Raw genomic sequence first — 20,166 nt, forward strand, 5'->3', positions numbered from 1 at the left:
CTGTAGTGGCTTGAAATGGGAGATTGAGCTGAAAGACCCAACAAACTGGAAAACAATGATTAAATGAACAATAAATCAAAGACAAAGTCGTGTAATTTAAGATTTGAAGCAGACAAGAGTAAATCAGGGTCTCCATACCGACGTCTGTGCTCAGAGTGGGGACAAAAGCAGCAGGGAAGGGGAGCCAGAAGCCTGTTTCACTCTCACTGTTCAGCTGGGAACAATGTTACTCTTTACAGTGTTACACACACATCACGAAAGCCAAGTCTCATTAATAAACCTACCATGAGGGTGTTTTTGGCCCAGCGTTTCCCTACCATACTCAGCACAGTCGGACTTCGAAGGCGTATCCGTTTGCCTTCTGTTTTCATAAAAAGGTAGGAAAGGTGTGGATAAACCAAATAGGAACGGGCTTCTTGTTAAAAATCCAGTCAGTCTGGTAAAGATGTATCAAGGGAAAAAGGTTCCAATCCAGTAGCACGCACATGCCCAAATTTGTTAGGAGTATTTGTTAAAAACAAGAATGCAACAAAACATTCTGCTGCATTGATGCCTACAACAACATTCAGTGATACAATTTGATAATCTCGTAACACTCAGCCTGTCATTTCATTAAAATTAAAATAGAACTAATAGCATTTCTCCAAAACTATCTATTACAGAACATGTGATTAGAGGCAAAGGCAGATTCAACAGTCTGCCAACTTTAAGAGCCACATTTTCAACAGCAAAGTGAAAGCTTTAGGATAGAATTGTACAGCTCTTTTTGCACATGCAGGTCTGCCTTCACTGAACAATCAGGCAGGAGCAGCAGCACTTCCTCAACCCTGCCTCGTGCCAGCAGCCTCAAATCCTTGTGCAGGAACACTTGGCTTTACCTAGCCAGCAGAATTTTTTTTATTGCTCTTCTAGGTTTATGTTTATAAAATAAAAACCACCATGGGATGCCAATTAATTCCATGGAAGCTCCCCAGCAGCCATTATATCACAGCAAATGTCGTCATCCTTGACAAACAAACAAGGAAAAGTTGTTCTACGTGTCCTGACCAAAGGAATGAAGCCACTTTGGATTCTCTACCTGCAACTCGCCCCCAGATCCATTCTTAGGCATTCACAGAATGTGAAACTTTAGCCATATATTGAATTTTCTGTAGTAAATTCTTTTTTTTGTTGGCTGTATGGTTTCAGCTTTGCTAAATGATCAACAAAGCTAACAGACAGGAACAGGAGGAATACAGAAGAAATATTCTTCAGTGTGCAGCATGAGTTTTCCTACTGTTACTGGTTTTTTTCAGGGAGAAAACACAAAATTCTGTAGTCTTGTGGTGTAAGCATTATCTGTTGCAGAACACGATTTATGCTGGAGCCATCATTTCATTCACATTCTTCAAGGGAGATGTAAAATTTACTCTTGAATATTCGAAGTTACACATAAGCCAACACTGCTTTAAGTACCTGTTAACTTAGGCAGAATCTAACCTATTTCTTCTGTTGCAAGCATCATAGATTTCCAACAGGAAGAAATGTTAAAACCACTGAATTTGTAAAGCTGATCGGTGTTGATTAAATAAAAGGCCACAGATCCAGTGGTGGAGAAGGGAAGGAACAAGCATTGCAAAAGCTGACACGCTTTTTCTTAGTTCTGCTAGGAAATTAACGCAATTATTAAGAGTGCTTTTTGAGCAATAATTTATACCAAAAAAAAAAAAAAAAAAGAGGGTGGGAAGCACAGTCAGCAATATCACTCCAGCTACTTAAAATAATAATGAAACAAAAACTCTGACCACAGGAATGAAAAATCAGGTAGAATTATTATTTTTACCCACTGCAACACAGGTAGAAAGCCAAATGAAATTTAATTCCCGCTGTGCTACTGCCGGCGCGATTGACTGTTGCGAGCGTAAAGAAATGATCTGCCGCGAATTAAATTACATATAAAGGTCATATGACAGAGACAGCTCGTAATGATTGAAAGAAACAGTAAAACCAGGAGAAATGTTTACTGCAATCTAACGCAACCCCAAATGGCCGCTGTCTCCTCCGCCTCGGGACTGACGCCGGCGGGGCCGCGGCCGCCATTGCTGCGGGGCGGGGCCGCCATTGCTGCGGGGCGGGGCCGCCGGAGCCCATTGGCGGCTCCCATTGGCTGCGCGGGTTGGGGGCGGGGCCTGCGGCGGGCGGAACGCCCTATAAGGCTGCGGCCCGGGCACGGCAGCAGCATCAGCAGCGATGGCCGAGTGGTTAAGGCGTTGGACTTGAAATCCAATGGGGTCTCCCCGCGCAGGTTCGAACCCTGCTCGCTGCGGCCCGGATGGGCTTGGGCTTTTTTTGTTCCTGGCCGGTCCTCTCCTATTCTTTGGCGTGTGCAAGTTTTACCGCTCCCGTCTCTGCCGGCTGAAGGCCTCTGCGGCAGCCAGAGCGATTACCTGGGACGGGGCAGGTCGGAAGCAGGCTGAGCCCAGAGCACACGGCAGGAGCGCGGCCGGACGCCTCTGGATTTTGGCCCCTGGGAGAGTCTCCACAGCCTCTCTGGTCAGGCTGCTCTGGTGCTCGGTCACCGCTCTTCCTCGAGTTCAGGGGGGAGTTCCAGTGCAGAACTTTCCGGCCATTGCCTCTTGTCCCGGTGGTCCCGTTGCTGGGCACGAGGATGCACATACACACACACAATAAGTCATTATGCCATCAATAACCATGAAAAACAGAAGAAGGCAGCATTCCCCGGCCTTCTCTAATTGGCTTAAACTTAGCTCTCACCGCTCAGACGGCCCCAGCACTAGTGAAGGGCTGAAAAATTTGCAAAGTCAAGAAAGAAACAGCTGGAAATATAAAAAACGCCATTTCCACAGGGGTCAAAATAGGCCAGAGCAGCAACAACCACTTTTCACTCCTCTCTCCTTTAAAGACATGAGAAATCCCAACACAAACATATGCAAACCCATTTCCTCTAGCATATTTTGCCTGTGCAACTTCATTTAATCAAGAAACAGAGGCAGGGAAAGAAGAACAACAATAAAGAACGAGGGAACAAACAAAAGTTATTTAAGCTGGCAGCAAAAAGAACGTTTCCAAGTGCTCCCTAGTGAGGCTCCCGGGGATTTCAGGCTTGGGTGTTTGTTTCTCCTAGGGCACACGCAAGTGCGTTGGCAGAGGCAGGCCAAGGATGGACGTGGGGATCCTGGGGAAGGCTCAGATCCCTCGGAAGCGAGAGCCTCCAGCAGCAGCAGGCACCAAAGGCACCCAGACCCAAAGAGCTGCAATAGTCCCTTACCCCTCTGGCCATTCCTGCTCATTCTTCACGTATTCACAGATATCAATCACACAAAGGCTGTGAGGAAGAGGAGGAGCTCACAGTCCTTCACCCAGCAAAAATCTGAGGGCTTTGTGGAAGCTCAGCTGGCAAAGGGGCAGCTGTGACAGTCCTAACAAAGTAAACGTAGTCTGTGGAAGGACTGATGGCCGGAGTCAAACTGCATCTCCTCAGAAAAGCTCTGTCCTTGCTGCCAAGAGAAGCACTTCTGACAAAGCAGCAAGTAAATTGTTTTATTGAAAATGTTGAGAACCACAACACATGTCAAGTGTGAAAAACGAGGTTCACATGATTTTTACAGAATTTAAAAGTTTAATAAAAATGACAATTAGGAGATAAAAATAAACTATACAGATGTGGCCAGGTGTCTCTGCATTCAGCCAAGAGAGCACACCTTACTGACAAAGGATTGTCCCTTAAAAACAGAGCCCCCCTACATATCCATAAATTCTCATACATATTCATACATTCTCCTTAGGATCTGTGGTGTTCTTCTGTTTAGTTTTCTCTTGCCCCTTCCCAATAGATCAATCTTCTTGGCGCCATCGAGATTTACATTCTCTGATACCAGAAATGCAATAAATTCCTCCCCCAGAGCTCTGGTCACTGCTGTCTTCATCTGGATAAGAGAGTTTACAAAAGAAAAAAAGGGTCTCCAGCTATCTTTTTCAGTCTTTGGGTTATACAGACAAAAGTGTTTTTTGTTTTAATGCTATGTCATAGCTTAACATACATGTATTATACCACTATTTCTAACAGAAATAAAGGAGACTATATTAATACAACAAAGTTTCCCATTCTTACACACATAACATTCATTTCAATATTTGTGAAAAGCCAACAATATAATATGTAACTATAACATCAAGACTGGAAACTTTCTGAAGGTCTGCAGCAAATTTTATTTTCTAGAAGGAACCCTCTCCTTTACTGCTCTGACAGATGGAGAGAGAAAGAGCAAACCCCTGTGAAGATGGAATGGAGGAATGAAAATTCATTTTCTGCAGCCTCCACCGGGTGTGACAGGTTAGAGCCATCAGAGCCCGAAGTGAGAGCTCCCAGTTGTGCCGTGCAGCACTGCCGTGACTCAGACACGAGCCCGGCAGAGCCGGAGCGAGGGAGGGAGGCGAGGTTAACACAGCCAAGGGGACAGCACAGGGAGCCTTGTGCCAACAGCAGGGGGAGTGTGTGCACCGGGCTGCAATAAAAATACCCAGCAGAAACCAACCGATAATCATCTGCCCAACAACCCACCCAGTGGCTTTATCTTCTGCTGTGTAATTTCATCAGCTTTACAACGCTGCTTACACTTTCATATCCTGAAATGAGAGATGAGCCTGCTGGGAAGGTGAGATAGCAATGTTGGTGCTCAGGAAATTAAAGATACACAGTATCTCTTTTAATAATCAGGATACTTGCTTCTATTATAGAACATATAAACTGCCTTTCTAAAAAAACTCATTTAAAGAGGAAAAAAAAACAATCAAGGAACGACCGTACCTATCATCCAGCATTACTCAGCCTGAGATTTTAAGTCATATACTGTCAGTATTCATCATCCAAACTAACTCATACACTGACACTTGGCAAATACTGGCAAAACAAATAAGGTTGAGAATGGTTTTATTCTTGACAATCTGTATTCTGCACTTGCACAAGTAAAAAGGCTGCAAATAGAGATATAATAATTTTATATAATTCCAGAATCCCCCCATGCTATTTAGTTTCAGTGTAAGTAAGTGGATAATTGGTTGCTTATTTTCTGTTTGAAATAGCTTCAAAGACCTAGAAACACAGCACTGAGCAACTTTTATCACCATCATCACCATCCACCTGCACCCCACCTGCTGTCTCCTAACTTCCAGGTGAAAACTCCTCAGCCTTCACAAGTCCAGTAAAGGCCAGGCTTTAGCAACACTTTTCCCTGGGCTCCAGAGGACCTGGGCTCACCTCACCACTTGATTTATGTTCATACCAAATCACTCAGAGCTACAGCACAGTAAAAATCAGAGCCCTCATGTACCCAAAACATTCAGGACCCTTTAGTGCCCACCTAAGCACTCAGAAGGGGAACAAAAGACAAAAACAGGAGCTCACCATGCCTTGCAGAGAGCTGCCCTCCTCCAGCCTGAGACTCCCAGGCCCAGATCTAATAAACAGTGTCTGGGTTTGTTGCTGTTGTTCCCCACCCATACTGACAACCCTTTGCTGCTGTTTCCACTCTGCAAAGAGAGTTTAAAAATCTCAGTGGGCCCCTGAAAACCACAAACTCCTCTGTTTGCCTCAGTCACACCTTGGCAGAGCCCGAAATCCACCTCACCAGCCCTGCCCCAGCTGAAGATCCAGCAGGTGAATTATGTTTGGTGCTCACCGGTGCAGGGGCCAAAGCACCACAGTATTGCTGTCAGCTGCGACATTCGCTGCATCTTCCCACCCTACCAGCAAAAAACTTCTACGCAAAAACTTCCACAAAAGTGCAGTCTATTTAAAGAAACAGATGAGCAGGTTGTGCTTGGGGTGTGATCTAACACTGACTAATTTATCAGGTGCATGTTTCTTTACTTTCTAATATGTGAGAGAGAACTGGGCTGCCCACTCATTCCAATTAACTGTTGTTACTGGCCAACAAGTCAGGTCCCTCGTGGTTTTGGGGAATAAAAACAGGCTACACAGGCTCCCCCTTGTTTTCCAGTACATCTGGGTTTGCTCTGTTAGGAACAGATTCATTCAATTTAAGAAATACAGACAATTGGACCATTTCAAGTTTAACATTTACAGAAATAGGGAAAAAAAAGAAGTCTACATTGGTGGCATTGATGTACTGGAGCACCAGTTAGAACCTGCCCTCCTGGTGAGGGCAAATACAAATTACAGGACTGATCTTGAGCAGGTTGTTGCAAAACAAAACTTTTGCCATGAGCTTGTACTGGCCTAAGAGCCTTCCAAATATCTGCAAATATTCATCCAGAACAAACATCCAAAGGTTCTTTGCCAAAACCAACCACGCAATAATTGGCTAATAATGACATCAGTTTAATGACACAGACTATTAGTTTGCTGTTCAAAGGTCTATTGTATGTTCACTTCTCAAGGGAAAGCAGCTCGTTAGGTGCTAGATCATCCATCCATCCATCCCTTTTACCTTTACCAGCAAGTGAAATGGGCAGAGGAGAACCTGGGCTGCTGTCTGATTCAAAGTGCTCCAGCTGGCTGCATTCCCACCTTTTTGTTAGAGGGAAAATTGTTCCCTATTACTTGGTATCCTTCGCATACAGTAAGAGTTTCTTGTTACTACTGCTTGTCATTGTTTCCAGTCCCTCTATAGAAAATGGACCACAAGTCTTTCTTGAGCAAACACCTTTGTATGAAGTAAAGCAGCAAATGCACTAGATAAAAAGCAAACCAGTCATGTTTAACAGTTGTTACACAGAATTATTAATCTCATCGCTCTCATGCACTGAGGCACGTTCCACCTTGGTGAAGCGCTGCACCAACAAGGATCCTTATTGAAATACCGAGGTAAAAACCCCTTCTCCCTTAACCGCGTCCGGCTCTAGATTTTTAAGAGCAGGAAAAGGCCTCCCACTTGGGTGACAGTCTGTGGCAAACTGTGCCTCAGGCAGCACAGCCACACACAGCCCTGCAGCGAGAGCCAGGCCTCACATTGATTCCGCGTGGGGACAACACTGCACTTGCCAGGTGCCACTTCCCATTGCACTGCCCGCGATTCCTAACTGCACTCCTTAAGCTTTTACCCACTGATAACACAAACAACAAGGAATTCCAAAGGAATCTCTGTGGTGGTGGGGGATTTACTTGAAAGGATGAAAGCAACCCCTTTTCTGTATGCATGAAGTTTTATTTGCTGCTGATGGAATCATTTGCCTGCACAAAACCACAATGTCAACAGCTGACGTATTAGCCAAGTTTCCAAAGAAGAAAACAAACACAAAATAAATAAACAACAATGTAGAATTTGAAAAGGTGCTCAAAGGACCAAAAACTTTTCATGTGAGATTCTGTACACGTTAGTGCTGACTATTCTGATTCTTCATTCCTTGCCATACAAAACCCTGATAAAACCATGTCTAGCACATCTGAGCAAGGAGGGGAAGTGCTGTGAAGCCACAGGACAGTGCTGGCACACATACACAGGGCGTCAGTTTTCCACCAATACATCTTAAGACAAAAATTGCTCTCTGGAGAAGTTCTGGAACTGCCTTCCAAAACAAATAGCTGGTCCAAAAAGTGTTCTTGTTAAGGTAGAAGACGAGTGATTTTTAGGAGTGCTTGATCTGTCAGAGAGACCTTGGGTAACAAGAACCTTCTTATTTCATCTATAACATCAGATCACAACTCTCCTACAAGTTTGTAATGGGTACATTATAAATCACTGCAGTGAGTACAATGCAATGGAGATGTGAAGCAGAGCAGAGTTGAGACATAAGCACAGTTCTGTTTACAGTCCATTGTCATAAAGCTTTCAGAAGATTCTTGCTGAGTAGGATACCCTGGAGCCCAGGGCTCTACTGAGAGTATGTTTTTTATAACTTCACACTATGGAGAGAAGTATTCATCACTACATAATATTTGAGAATACAAGAAACAATATATAAGATGTTTGATAACTTCACAAAATCACTTAATGTTAACACTGGAAAAGGCTTTGCTTACTGAACAGAAAAGCCTCGATCTGTAACGCTCACAGCATGTGTGATAAACCAGTATTTAGACATTGGCTGGAACAACACACTACAATCAAAGAATACAAAAGACAAATAACTTATAACTGCTGACAAAAAAAAAAATACTGAACTGTTGAACAGCTGATGTCATGCTCCTGTGTGTTTCTCATTTCAGATCTCATAGTTTCTGAATTTCCTCAGAAGGTCTGATGGAGCATCGCCGGACCAGCGGAAACGCAAGTGCCAGTAATTCCCCTCTGAAAATCCTGAGGGGGGGAAAAAAAAAAGAGAGAAAGACAACTAAATTATTATAAACATGCATAAAATTATATTTTCTGAAATGATACTTGACAGTCTTCCCAAAAAACAAAAGGTAAGGAGAAAAGTGGTCAGTTCAGTGCTCTTGACTAGCACTGACAAATCCGAGCACTGGGTTGGAACAAGAGCTCAAACCCTGACCTTCAGGACAGAGATCAGCTGGGAAGGGTCTGAAGGAGGACAGCAAGGGCCCTGGCAGTCCCTAAAGAGGACTCACAAAGGAAAACTCAACAAATTGCATTGGCTTCATCTGAGGAAGAAGATGGTGATGTGATAAATCTTCCTTTTCCAGCAAACTGAATGCTATGAGCAGAGCTGGTGCTCAGAATCTCTTGTTTGAGGTGAAATAACCATGTAGGAGGTGGTCCAGAATTCATCCAGGCCAGCAGACAGGAACAGACAATACCACAGTTTCAAAGTAAAACCCTATGTATAAATTTTTGCTGGACCAAAACAAAAATATTACCAACATCCTAACATCAGGTATAAACACTGAAGTGCATATGCATCCTGTCAAATATATTAGAGTGTTAACTAATTATTAATTTATTTATATCTTTACATTAACTTATCAATGTAAATATATGTCACTGGATAAATAAAGTATGCACTTGATGAGTTTGATGTTTTTCCCATTCAAATATCTGGAAAATAAAATTTAAAATAATTGAGAAAGAAGGTGCCTGCAAAGAAAATTCACCATTACATGGAACAAGATGATGTCTTCTTTACTTCAAAATTTCACTGTTCTACAAAGGATACAGGGATGATTTAATTACAAAAAAAAAAAAAGGTAAATAATATTAAGAAATAGAGCATAATTTTTCAAAATCAAGTTTTCAGTTAGGTCTGAAATACACTTCTTTGTAGAATTTTCTTATCCATTTTCTGCCTTCCACAAATGTTTGGGATTACATCAGGTTTTGCTCACCTCACAGTTCACCCTAATTTCCTGTTTGATCAAACTGGGGAGAAATGCCAGGACTTTGTTGAACAGTAGCTCCATGCTAACACAGGCCTAGGATGATGGAACTCCTGAAGGATCAGGCAGCCCATGGTGCTACGGAAGTTTTGATCAGACCTAAACCACAGCCAGGAAGTGCTGACTGGTAGGGGACACTTTTGAAACACACATTTATTCTGGTGCATACACTACTTAGAAAAAACAAAACTGTTTGAATACAAGAGAAGCCTTCAAGTCTTAAATGTTAGACCTCATTAACTCATCTAATACAAACTGTGTGAAAGTACTGAAAACTGGATAAAAAACCCAAGACTAAAATATTTTACTTAACAGTTTTAAAATTTATTTTTAAAAAAGTCACTGAAAATAACTGCCTTCTCTTCTTACTTTTCATTTTCATATATCAGAAAAACAAAATTTTACATTTTGGTTGAAGCATTTTTTTTTTTCTTCTTATCCAGTTGCTGCTTTTACTAGCAAACAAACAAAGAAATTTGGGATAGGGAGGAAGGAGTGTCTGAAAACTTCAAAATTAAATAAGTAATCAAAAGCATAAAACCCAAACCAAAATGCCAACCCAAAACCACATTTAAAAAGCTACAAGCTAAACACACTGTTCTGGAGGAGACTTTCTCATGACTGAATGCCCCCGTTTCAGGCCAATCCCTGGATGCTGCAATTTTCTGTAACTGCTGTTTTCACTTACTTGGGGAGTCTGGGTTCTTTGAAGACTCTGGTTGCACATCAGGAATTGCAACATCTTCCTGCTCCCTGCTCCCTTCCAGCAATCCATCTCCTGTCTGTTGGGTCCACATCTCATTGGTCATGTTGTTGGTATTGTCAAAGTCGGGAGCTTCCAGCATTTGGTCCTTCTTACTTTGGACAGCCCAGTGCATTGACTAAAGGAATGCAAACATAACAAAGAATGAAACCCTGTGTTTTAATGGGCTTTCAATTACTTTCTGTTTCTTAAATCACTGCAATAAATGGTTAAACAAAGCCCACTGAGAAGCCTGCAGGTCAACAGGAGGGGGGAAAGCAACAGCTGCCACCAACAGCATCGGAGAGGACACTTCGTGTCAGGTGGAGAGAAGAACAAAATGTGCATCAGAATTTTAAGGGCTTTTAGTCCAGTTTCTTCTGTCATGAATTCAGACATTTTTTAAAAGGGCTTGAGTGGCTTCAGAAATGCTCATTTTCAAAGCTGTCCTTGACTTCAAAGTACCCTTTGAAGGCAAGGCAATTTGAAAAGACTTAATATTGAAGTCTGTGGAATAACATCTGTTTGGAACTGAACTAAGCTTAACTGGATATTTCCAGCAAACATTTAAGATCAGGCATAATGCTGCAGTTGAAGTGTCTCAAACCTCTCTCCTAAACAGAATTGAGATGGGCAGAATTGACATAGGAAACTTCTATTCACCTGCTTAAAAATATGACCATGTAGCCCTGTAACTATCATTCACTCTAATAAGGCAGGAAAAAAATAATCCAATATTATGGAATTGAGCACTACTAGGGACATGCTACCAAATCTTCTCAATAGCAAAATCAGGAGGAATTTTATATATAAAAAATTCCTGCCTCTGTCCTAGGTACCACAGTAGCCCAGCAGGGCCCCTCCAAAGCTCTGTGGGAAGCTCAGGGTTTCAAGGAACTATCTTCTGGATTTTGTCAATGGGATCTTTATTTAATCAGACAGCATCATCTGATAAGCAATATACCAAAAGGAGAATATATTACAAAAAGGTCCTAGCTTTAACATAACTTTGAAAAGAAATAAAAGTTTCCTACAAAAGCGAAGTGTACCAAAGCATTTGAAAACAGCCCTTAAGTTACTTTAACTTTCTATAACACACATAAAAGCAGCAATTTGATAAATTCACTCTAAAAGTACTGGCCTAAAGCTCTTCTGTGAATGGGCTTCTGAAGCCCTGCAATTTTTCCTGAATTTCCTTAACATCCATAGTGCAGGAATGTCTCTGCACGACTCCCATCCCCAGACCCCGGCACTGCAGCAGAACTCAGAACTGTAACTCATCCCCTCACTCTCTGCAATCTTTGTTTGGGGCCAGCCCTCCCTCCCCCCGCTCCTGAGGGCCCGGAGTCACCACCAGCACGGACCGTTTTCACGGAGCTGCTCAGGGCCTCCCACTGCTGGAACGGGATGGAGACTTTGCTCCGGCGCCAGAAATCATAACGTGCCCGGCTCTCTTCGTTAGTCAGAGTCTCCTTGGCTTGCTGCAGTTTCTGGAAATTCTCCACTAGGACACAGACCAAAAGGACACCAAAGACAATGTTTGTTTGGCAAGGAAATGATGCAAAAGGGGACCTGGCAGCAGTGGCTCAGAGCAAAGTAGAGGAGAAGGCAGAAGAAGAAGTAAGTGGCCAGGGGATGTGGTTCTGGTCCCAGCTTGCACAGTTCTGCGTGGCTTTAGGATCACGGCACCTTTGGTGGACTTGAAAATCAGGACTGAAATGTTTCTTTGTCTACCAGCTTCAAAAGCCCCTAAATTTAGGTTGAGAGAAACTTAGAGAGTACACAGGAGAAAGGCACAAGGCAGCCCCTGCCGACCACCTTACAAGCGTAAATTAGCACTGCTTAGAAAGAATACACTGAGATCTACAGCAGTAGAGGCAGAGCACAGCAAAAACAACCATGAGCAGGGAGAAAAAATGATAAGCAGGAACTGACAAACAAGAAGAATAACCTAAATATAGTTCAGATTAATTAACTTGTGCATGTTATGAGGCGTGTTTTCTACGTGCGCTAAAATGTTATCCAGACATTGAAAGAGAGCTCTCGCTTTTCCCTACAGGGTAATTCTTCATGGAATGGTTACTAAGGATGCAGCTGCATGTTTCTATTTGTGGGAGGGTTATAAAGATTTACACTTTATCTATGACTCACCTATGTTACAGTTCTCTATTATTATTACAATCATTCATTTATTCCAGTTTACAAATTAGAGAGTTCTTTTGAAATACACTACACCCAAACACTAATCAAAACTGATAACTGCAAATCAAACACGAGACTGAGGGAACAATTGGATTAGGTTTTCTTATTCTAGTGTTACTAGTTTTCAACAAATAAAAAGTCTAATTACTCTTTATTAAGCTTTAAGCTGATGAAATAAAAAACACAAAGTAAATTCTCACTAGTACTGTAGAAAGGTATTTAAAGTAAATAAGGCATGTCCAGGTAAAGACAGAACGTAAGATTTCTTTGTGACAAGCAAAGCTGCTCTGATATTTGGCACTTGGCTGCTCTTTTTTGTAGCTCAGCCTTGGTGAGCTCTGCCTGGGGCTCTCTGTGGTTATGACTGGCTCCAAATCACTCAGGTGCTGCTCAGCCCTCCCAGCTCTGAGGAGCTGCCCCCCTCATCAACACAAACATCAGCTGCTGCTCTGCAAACAGAGGCTCCTCGTGGGGCTGCCTTCTCTTCACTTCCAGTCATTAAATTCCATTAAAAGAAAATAAACCACATTTTATGTGTTCTCATGGGCTTGTTCCCGGCAGCAAATTAACTGATTGACGCAAGTGTGGCACTGGAAAGCCCCTGAGCGTGGAACTGCACCAACTCCACAGGCCTAGGAAGGGACATGCTCCAGAAATAAATTCTGTGTTAAAAGATGATCTACTGTAGAAAGAAAAAAATAATGCAAGGTTCTAGAAATCAAAAAAATCCAACAAGTGTCTTCCTGCTCTGTCACAGAGGGGTGTGCAAGTCTTAGAAAGAATATCACAAGCTTGCTATTTAAATAGAACACGCTCATTGTGCACAATGACTGAAATACATTGAGGGGAAATAAAGTTTTAAGGCTGAATTTATTATCTTGGCCATGCTAATAGAAGAAAAAACAGATTGTTTTTACACAGGAAAGAATACATACCTGCTTTGGGGTTTCCAGGATGCTTGTCAGGATGACATTCAAGGGCTTTAATCTTATATTCGGCAAGAATCTGTTCAACCTAAACAAAATATTGAGACAAAGTGAGTAAGCACAGAAAAGATTTGCAACTTCTCTTTTCAAAAGAGGCTGGGAGGAACAACAAAGAATGCTGAAAGATTCTGTCCTGTTCAATTTTACAAGCAAAGTAGGTAACAACAACCATCTGCCACCAGTGACACTGCTTATTTAATCTCATTTCCATGCGCTCATCCTCAGTCTTGTTTTTGTGAGGCTCAGTCATCCAATATGGATGTGCAAAGACATCTGACCACGGAGGCAAAATGCATCACTCCAGCTGCTCTTTACTTTGTTTAATCAACTCTAACTTTCAACAAAGTCTCATAGCAAGAAGCAAAGGCTCTCTGTATTGCTGAAGGTCAATTTGTGGGTTTAGGTGGCCTCCTTCATATCCTCTTCATAGGAAATTCAGCCAGCACCCCAAGAGGTTTCCATCTCGGACACCCCAAGACAACTTGCTCGATAACCAGTAGTTCACACTCTTCCTTCAAGTTAATTTTCCATGCAAGAAGTTTAGCTTGGAGTAGAATAGATTTATAATCAACATTAGAACATTGGCATGGATTACTTTATCAGTTAATTGCAAATTCCCATAGTTTGTTATACCATAAAGTATTAATTGAAAAAACTAAAACATGGTAACAGTTAAAATACAGGAAGCCACTGGAGTGGGCAGCAGCTTAGATTTTCAAATGCTTAGTGTTTTTCCAAGTATCTTGCTGGTTCTTACAATTCAAAAGCCAAAACCTCTTTATATCGTTCCAGTTCAGCTCAAGCTTTCACAATTTGCCCTAAGGCACCAAATAATTACCATTCTTTCCCATACTACAAAGGCTGTTTATACAAATTCCTCATTAGTCAAACCATGACAGCCACATACAATTTAAATTATTTACTTCCAAATTAAGTATTGTAATATTTTTTATTTAGAATAAAATTACAGTTCATTCAACCAGCTGGACAAATTTTGTTGGCATCAAATTCTGGGAAAAAAAATGTGGCCTACGGTAGTATCTTAAGAAATCTGCACTTTTCATCTGCTCAGTAGCTCCTTCCAGAGGGACAGATGTAATGTGGTGTATCTGCAGTCAGTGAGACACTTTAAAACATCTGTAGAGAGAACTTGGTGAGCCTGGTTACTGTATAGCCAGCTACCATCTCAAAAACTTAGTTACTTCGGGGGGAACTTTAAAGTTCAAATTGGTACAGAGGGTTAAAATGTAGCAGAAGGGTAGCACGGAAGTCCACAGCTTAAAATAAAAAACAGTAGAAAGAAAAGTTTATATAACATACATGAAATTAATATAAAATATACAGTGAGGTGTTTTGGCAAGAAAGATATCCAATACCCACTATACACAAATGGCATTGCTCTTGAGGAAGAATGAGATTAAACCTCCCCTCTTCCTGTCACATCTGAAGATGAAGTAGGTGTCTGTGAGCTCAACTCTACCAGAAGCCAAGAATGAACTTGGTTTGTGTTTACTTGAATACAACAAAAAATCTGTAGAAACTGAGAGCATTCCTGCCTAAGTTTAACCAGGTCCAACCAAGAGCAGGATATTCAGCACCTAGATGAAAGTGCTGCAGCTGGGAGTGTGCTGTGTGTGCCCACAACAGCCTGTGCCAAATGTTTGACTCCTGTACAAACTAGTGAGTCTTCAAAACCCCGGTAGTGCTCCACATTTCTGTGAGACCCCAGAAGAGCTGTGCAGGGTCCTGAGGTCAGCCTGGGATCTCTGAGTTCTTTCTCTTGTGTCAAAAACAGTGCAGCAACATCTGCTGCTTCTCCCAACAAATAGTACTTGACAGCTTGTTTTTCAGGACCCACTAGCATTTATTCCAGCTCTTTAATTTCATTTTCAAGCGATTTGGAAAAATCATTCTCACATGTACTTGAACTGTTCATTAATTGCTAAGCCCTTAAGGAATTAGTGCGAGGTAGGAAACGAGAAAGAGCATCTGCGAAACAAGGCTGCGTGGGGACTTGAGCACTGCCCTCTGCTGGGATCACTTCCAGCTGTGTCCTCAGGAAAAGCTTTCCATTTCCCTCTGGGACACACCGAAGATGTTTAGTCCTGATCTTTATACTTCACCACTAGGACAGGTGAGAGCATCTGGCTACATTTACTGAGCAAAAGACGGCTTTTATCTCCATCCCTCATTACAGCAGAGTAATCAAAAGTCCTTTTCCAAGTCAGAAACACAATTCCAGTTAATGTAACAGCTAAATTAAAAGAAAAAAATAGCACACTAGACTAGCAAAAGAAAAGCTGTATGGACACTTTTAACACGATGCACACTTCATGTAGCTGCAAATCACTCAAAAAATAGCTGAGCTAAATCTGCTGCATGTATCTGCTACCAAAACAAATTAGTACAACTAGTGTTTGAATGTAATTAAAAACAGCATTTAAAAAACATTAGTATGGTAAAAGATATAATGTTTTTGTTTTCATCTGAACCAGTGAATACATTTTAAAGCCTATTATATGTATAAAGCCCGAGAAACTCAGCAGCATTATCAATGCCCTAAAGCTATGAACTTTCATTGTATTACTTGTACATAAATAGCTCCTTTTCAGTTTTCAAAACCAATCATATATATTCCAAGCTATTATCTGGATGCTGTCAAACACATGCAGTTGGCTCTCTCCATAATCCGGTCCTGTTCTACAGGGCATTTTCAACCTAAGCCTTACTCCTGGCTCTTAACGTCAGAGAAAACGCAGGAGGGAAAACTGAGCTTTCCAAGGGAGATCCCACAAGTGGCAAGAAAGAAGGTGCACGAGGCATTTCTAACATTCCTGCCCGCAGCTTCCTGCAGATTCACGAGCACGTTCAAACTGCGAATAAGCTGGCGCGGAGGGAGAGAGAGGCTCTTACCGTCGATAGCTCATCGCATCCCAGCAAGTTGTAGTAATCCTCCAGCTCCTCCGGGTTGCAGTTCAGGATGGCATCCATGGGCACCGGCGCAGAGAGCTCTTTCCAGGCGGCGGGGAGGCTGTGGAACAGAGCGGCGAGGGAGCGCTCCCACGGGAGCCGGAGGCAGCCCAGGGCAGCAGGCAGCTCCGGGCGCGGGCCGAGCTCCGGCCGCCGCTTTTGAACGCTGCGAGCCCACACGCACGGAGCTGCCCGCTGCCATTGGCCCCGCTGGCCGCGCCCAGCCGCTCCCGGCACTGCTCCCTGGGATTTGTAGTTGCCACGGGCACTCCCGCTGTGGCTCCCGTCCGCACCGCAGCTCTGGACGCTGAAACGTGGCAGAGATTTCTCTCTCGCCGTCACCTGCGCAGCCACCGCAAACCAGGCCCACACCCAGAGGCTGCCTGCCCTGCACCTGAGCCATTTTCCGATCGAGTTTATTTGCGACTTTTGCCACCATCTTTGACCAGATGGTTAGATGGGGAATTATAGAAAAGAGGATTACTTCTGAAAAAACAATGACGAGGTGCAAACTTTGGGGAACGAAGCACCAACCTTGCAAAAGCCTGTCGGAGGCTTGCCAGTCACCTCAACAAAAAGGGGGCAACCTTCACTCCCTGCAGGCTCCCTTGGGTGACCAGACCTCCAAACCAAACAGCAGCAGTACATCAGTCACACCTGACAAATTGAAACTACCCGAGGACATGAAATACTCAGTGTCTACTAGCAAATGAAATACTCTTTCTCATGCTAAATTACTTTCAGACTGGGTATTGAAGGTCTGCACTGTGCACAAAACACGTTCCTTGTGAAGCTCATTTTACATTGAGGTGAAATACCTTAATTTTAAACTACGATTTATGACCAAGGCCTCAGCCCAACAGAGAATCTGGATACCTTTGGTGTCACCCATGATATGTTGATTTCAAAAGATTACTTCCTAAGCATAATCACCTGCTGAAGTTTTCCCCTGGAGCCTTAGGAGTTCTGGTTTTACATTTCCCAACCCTGCAAGAGCTCTGCAACCTGAGATGTTCCATGTCATTAAACCCTGATGTTTCCTTGACACTTACAAATAGATGCTGTGAGTAGTTACACAGTTCTAGATGCTGTGACCTTGGAGGAGAACAGATCCCTAGGATGTGACCAAGGCTGGAAAAGGCCATGTGTGAATCAACAAAGGACCCAGTGGCATTCAGAGCTATTTAGGAATAACAGATATATAATCTGTTATATATAATATAATATAATAATATAATATATATAATATAATATATAATTCGCATCCACAAGTGCTTTAATATCTGCGTTAATAATGTTCTGCAATGACATTTAATATGAAGCTTCTGCCATTTTCTCTTCAAGGTTGCATTGTCTGAAATCTGCTTTTACTGCATGTTCAGATAGCCCACTAAGATTATAAAATATACTAAGTAACCAAAAGCAATAATATTAAAAGAAAGAAGTGCAATCCTTGGTGAAACCATTTAAATCTGATAGAAAACTCTACCAACATATTTCTCTGAGGAAATAAAACAGTAGAACTTTTTTTTCAGTGTCACTACAAGTGGAAGAATTAGCCATTACAAATCTCTCCATCTCCACCATTCATAACTTAATAACCAGAAAATACAGGAAAGAAAGTCAAGTCTTTTAATAACAGAACACGTAAATATTTAAATAGGTTGTACTCTGTGGGAGGACAAAAAAACAAACAGCTTCCCTCCTCCCAACAGCATTCCTGTTTCCAAGTATTTCCAAGTATTCCTTGTGTATTTGCCTAAGGTGAAAGGGAAGTTCTTTAACCCTTTTCCTCTGTGGCTTCCAGTGGCTATTTCCGTGCTGCCAGGTCCTGGGGCTGCACTCCAGTGCCAAAGCTGGGACCTGGCAGCTGTGTGTTCCCAGGAAACGAGCTCCCTGGAGCCTCAGGGCAGTGCCCACACCGTGCCCCCGCCCCAAGAGATCACAAAGGCCATATGCATCACACAAACATTAGTCCCAGGACATAAAGTTCATTTAAAAGGGAATTGCAGCACAGGAGATGGCACAGACTATTGCCTTCACATGTGGTTGGTGTTGATCAGGATGTACAAACTGTTCTGGAAGTGAGGAAATCTCATATTTGTTCTCTGTACCCAGCCACCAACAGAAGCTGTCTCTCAGTTCTGACACAAATTGACAATTCTGTTTGTTTAGAGCCTAGAGCAAATCTAAATTCTGCTTCAGTGTAACGGGACATTTACCAACAACTTGCAAAAGTCATAAATATCCCTTTGAATAAAACAGTAAAGTCTGGAAAACTCTATTTGAATTTATTCCTGTAAAGTGCATCAAATCTTCCAGGACCAGTTCTCAACTGACTTCATGGGTTTTACTTTCAGAGGGCAGACACATTTACGAGAAGTGCAAGGCACAATATTTGAGTTCCATCCTTGTCCTCACACACAAGCTCAGAGCTGCAGAAGCGGACCCAAGCACTGCCAAACTGACTTCCCACAGTACGGGTAACTCTGCTGCTAACGCAATGTCTGCAGGATCAGAGGAGGCTTTAGGATCCCCGAGCCACTCCCTCACCGATACCTTCACAGAAAGCCTCAGATCCTACATCTGCACCACCTGGATTATTTCTTCCTTAGAACTCTCTTCCCATAAATGACCACCAAACCAATCTTAAAGCCCTGCCTTCCTTTTATATACTGACAAAAGCACCTTGCTCGTGCTTTTTAAGAAATACCAGTCTTGCCTCAGCTTCCAGAGGCAAGAAGGAAAAAGGATGCTTGCGTACAAAGTTCCTTAGAATAATAAAAACTTGCTGATCTGCTAACTCTGCAGCTTGTTTGGAGAAGCAGGTAGTGTGAAAAACATTATGTGCACTATTTTTCAGGGTTGTTAACACCTTAAAAAAAATACAGGGGAAACAAAAACAACTAAACTTCCCTCCCCCTACAAAGACCTCCTATAAAGTTAATTATCCATAAAGTAACTCCTTTTAAAGTCGTATGTATCAAAAACTTTAACCCCGAGTTTTTTTAAAAGCTGTTGGTTATCAAGACCTGCAAGAGGGAAATTCCACCTGCCTAACCTGGGTCTTGCCACTAAATTTAGGAATTCCATTGTATTAAATCCACTAATACTATTCTGCAACCAGCTTGTGATGTCGAACAGTAACAACAAACCAATATTTAAATTTCTATCCACGAAGCTTACACCAAAATTCTGTGTTGGTGGCAGTCCCGGGGAAAAGGCCGAGTTCTATCCAGTCTGAACTCCCAGGGGGAAAGAAACTACGCCACGGAAAGTCCACGCGTGGCACCTCCTGTTGGCTGAGCAGGGACGGTCCCGGCGGGGCACCAGGGATTGCTCCTACACCCCACGGGACAAGAGATCCCTGGGAAACCAGGGAGACCAGCGGCTCACACCCCTGCAGAGCACGGGAAACACCGGGAATTTGGGGCCGTTATTCGATCAAATCCCAGCTCTCGCCGCTTACCATCAGGTCCCTCCTACACCGCGCAGGCTCCATTCCCCAAGCAGCAGTGGTTTAGACAGGTGCTGACCGCCCAAAAGAGCTCCCTGCATCCCGGGAGCTCGAGTACCGCGATGCAGAATCCCAGGTGGGGCTAACGTGTTATCCCGCAGGATGAGGGGCAATACCCTACAGCCGTGCGCTCCCTTAGCAGGCAGGCAGGCAGCGGCCGTGCCCTGTGAGCGCCCTCGCCCTCAGCTCAGTGCGCTCACGGAGGCCGCTCCGAGCCCCCGGCCCCGCTGCGCGGCTGGGAACGGGCTCAGGGGCAGCCCTGCAGGGCGGGTTCCCCCTGGCCCGGTGCCGCACAGCCCAGCATGAGGCTCCGCAGCGGGGAGCTCGCTCCCGGGAAGGGGCACCGTCTGTTCGATACCCTGACGGAGAGCGAGCCCTGAGGGTTTTTCACGCGGCTGGCGAGGAGCGAACAGCGGAGCCGCCATTTGCCGGGAGCCGTCGACCGGGGACCGCGGAG

General features: G+C 43.3%; 1 protein-coding gene and 1 non-coding gene across 3 annotated transcripts; one reads left to right on the top strand and one right to left on the bottom strand.

Moving 5' to 3' along the window:
* Positions 1-2,223: 2,223 nt before the first annotated feature.
* On the top strand, positions 2,224-2,305 carry TRNAS-UGA (transfer RNA serine (anticodon UGA)). Its single transcript has one exon. It is a non-coding gene; the product is annotated as a tRNA-Ser (tRNA).
* A 4,794-nt stretch (positions 2,306-7,099) lies between these two features.
* Positions 7,100-19,959, bottom strand: DNAJC12 (DnaJ heat shock protein family (Hsp40) member C12). 2 transcript variants are annotated; one of them, XM_005530494.3, is made up of 6 exons: positions 19,662-19,959; positions 16,136-16,253; positions 13,172-13,250; positions 11,399-11,538; positions 9,981-10,173; positions 7,100-8,258 (listed from the first exon to the last, which is right to left on the bottom strand). In XM_005530494.3, the coding sequence occupies exons 2-6, from the start codon at positions 16,211-16,213 to the stop codon at positions 8,164-8,166; spliced, it is 585 nt and encodes a 194-aa protein (XP_005530551.2). In that variant the 5' UTR covers positions 16,214-16,253; positions 19,662-19,959; the 3' UTR covers positions 7,100-8,163. The 2 variants fall into 2 exon arrangements, with proteins under 2 accessions (XP_005530551.2, XP_087916083.1); XM_088059957.1 differs by lacking the exon at positions 19,662-19,959 and having other exon boundaries at positions 16,136-17,370.
* Positions 19,960-20,166: the final 207 nt, after the last annotated feature.

The sequence above is a fragment of the Pseudopodoces humilis genome, chromosome 9 (genome assembly GCF_049639895.1).
Source record: "Pseudopodoces humilis isolate 2021_Gansu_Grassland_sample_001 chromosome 9, ASM4963989v1, whole genome shotgun sequence".
NCBI classification, from domain to species: Eukaryota; Metazoa; Chordata; class Aves; order Passeriformes; family Paridae; genus Pseudopodoces; species Pseudopodoces humilis.

Bases quoted from the DNA above. Each gene is read 5' to 3' on its own strand.
- DNAJC12 (XM_005530494.3), bottom strand. From the start codon at position 16,213: ATGGATGCCATCCTGAACTGCAACCCGGAGGAGCTGGAGGATTACTAC. The intron at 11,539-13,171 runs GTATGTATTCTT...TCTGTGTCCTAG, and splicing joins TCCTGGAAACCCCAAAGCAG to TGGAGAATTTCCAGAAACTG. The intron at 8,259-9,980 runs GTAAGTGAAAAC...TCCCCCCCTCAG, and splicing joins AAAGAACCCAGACTCCCCAA to GATTTTCAGAGGGGAATTAC.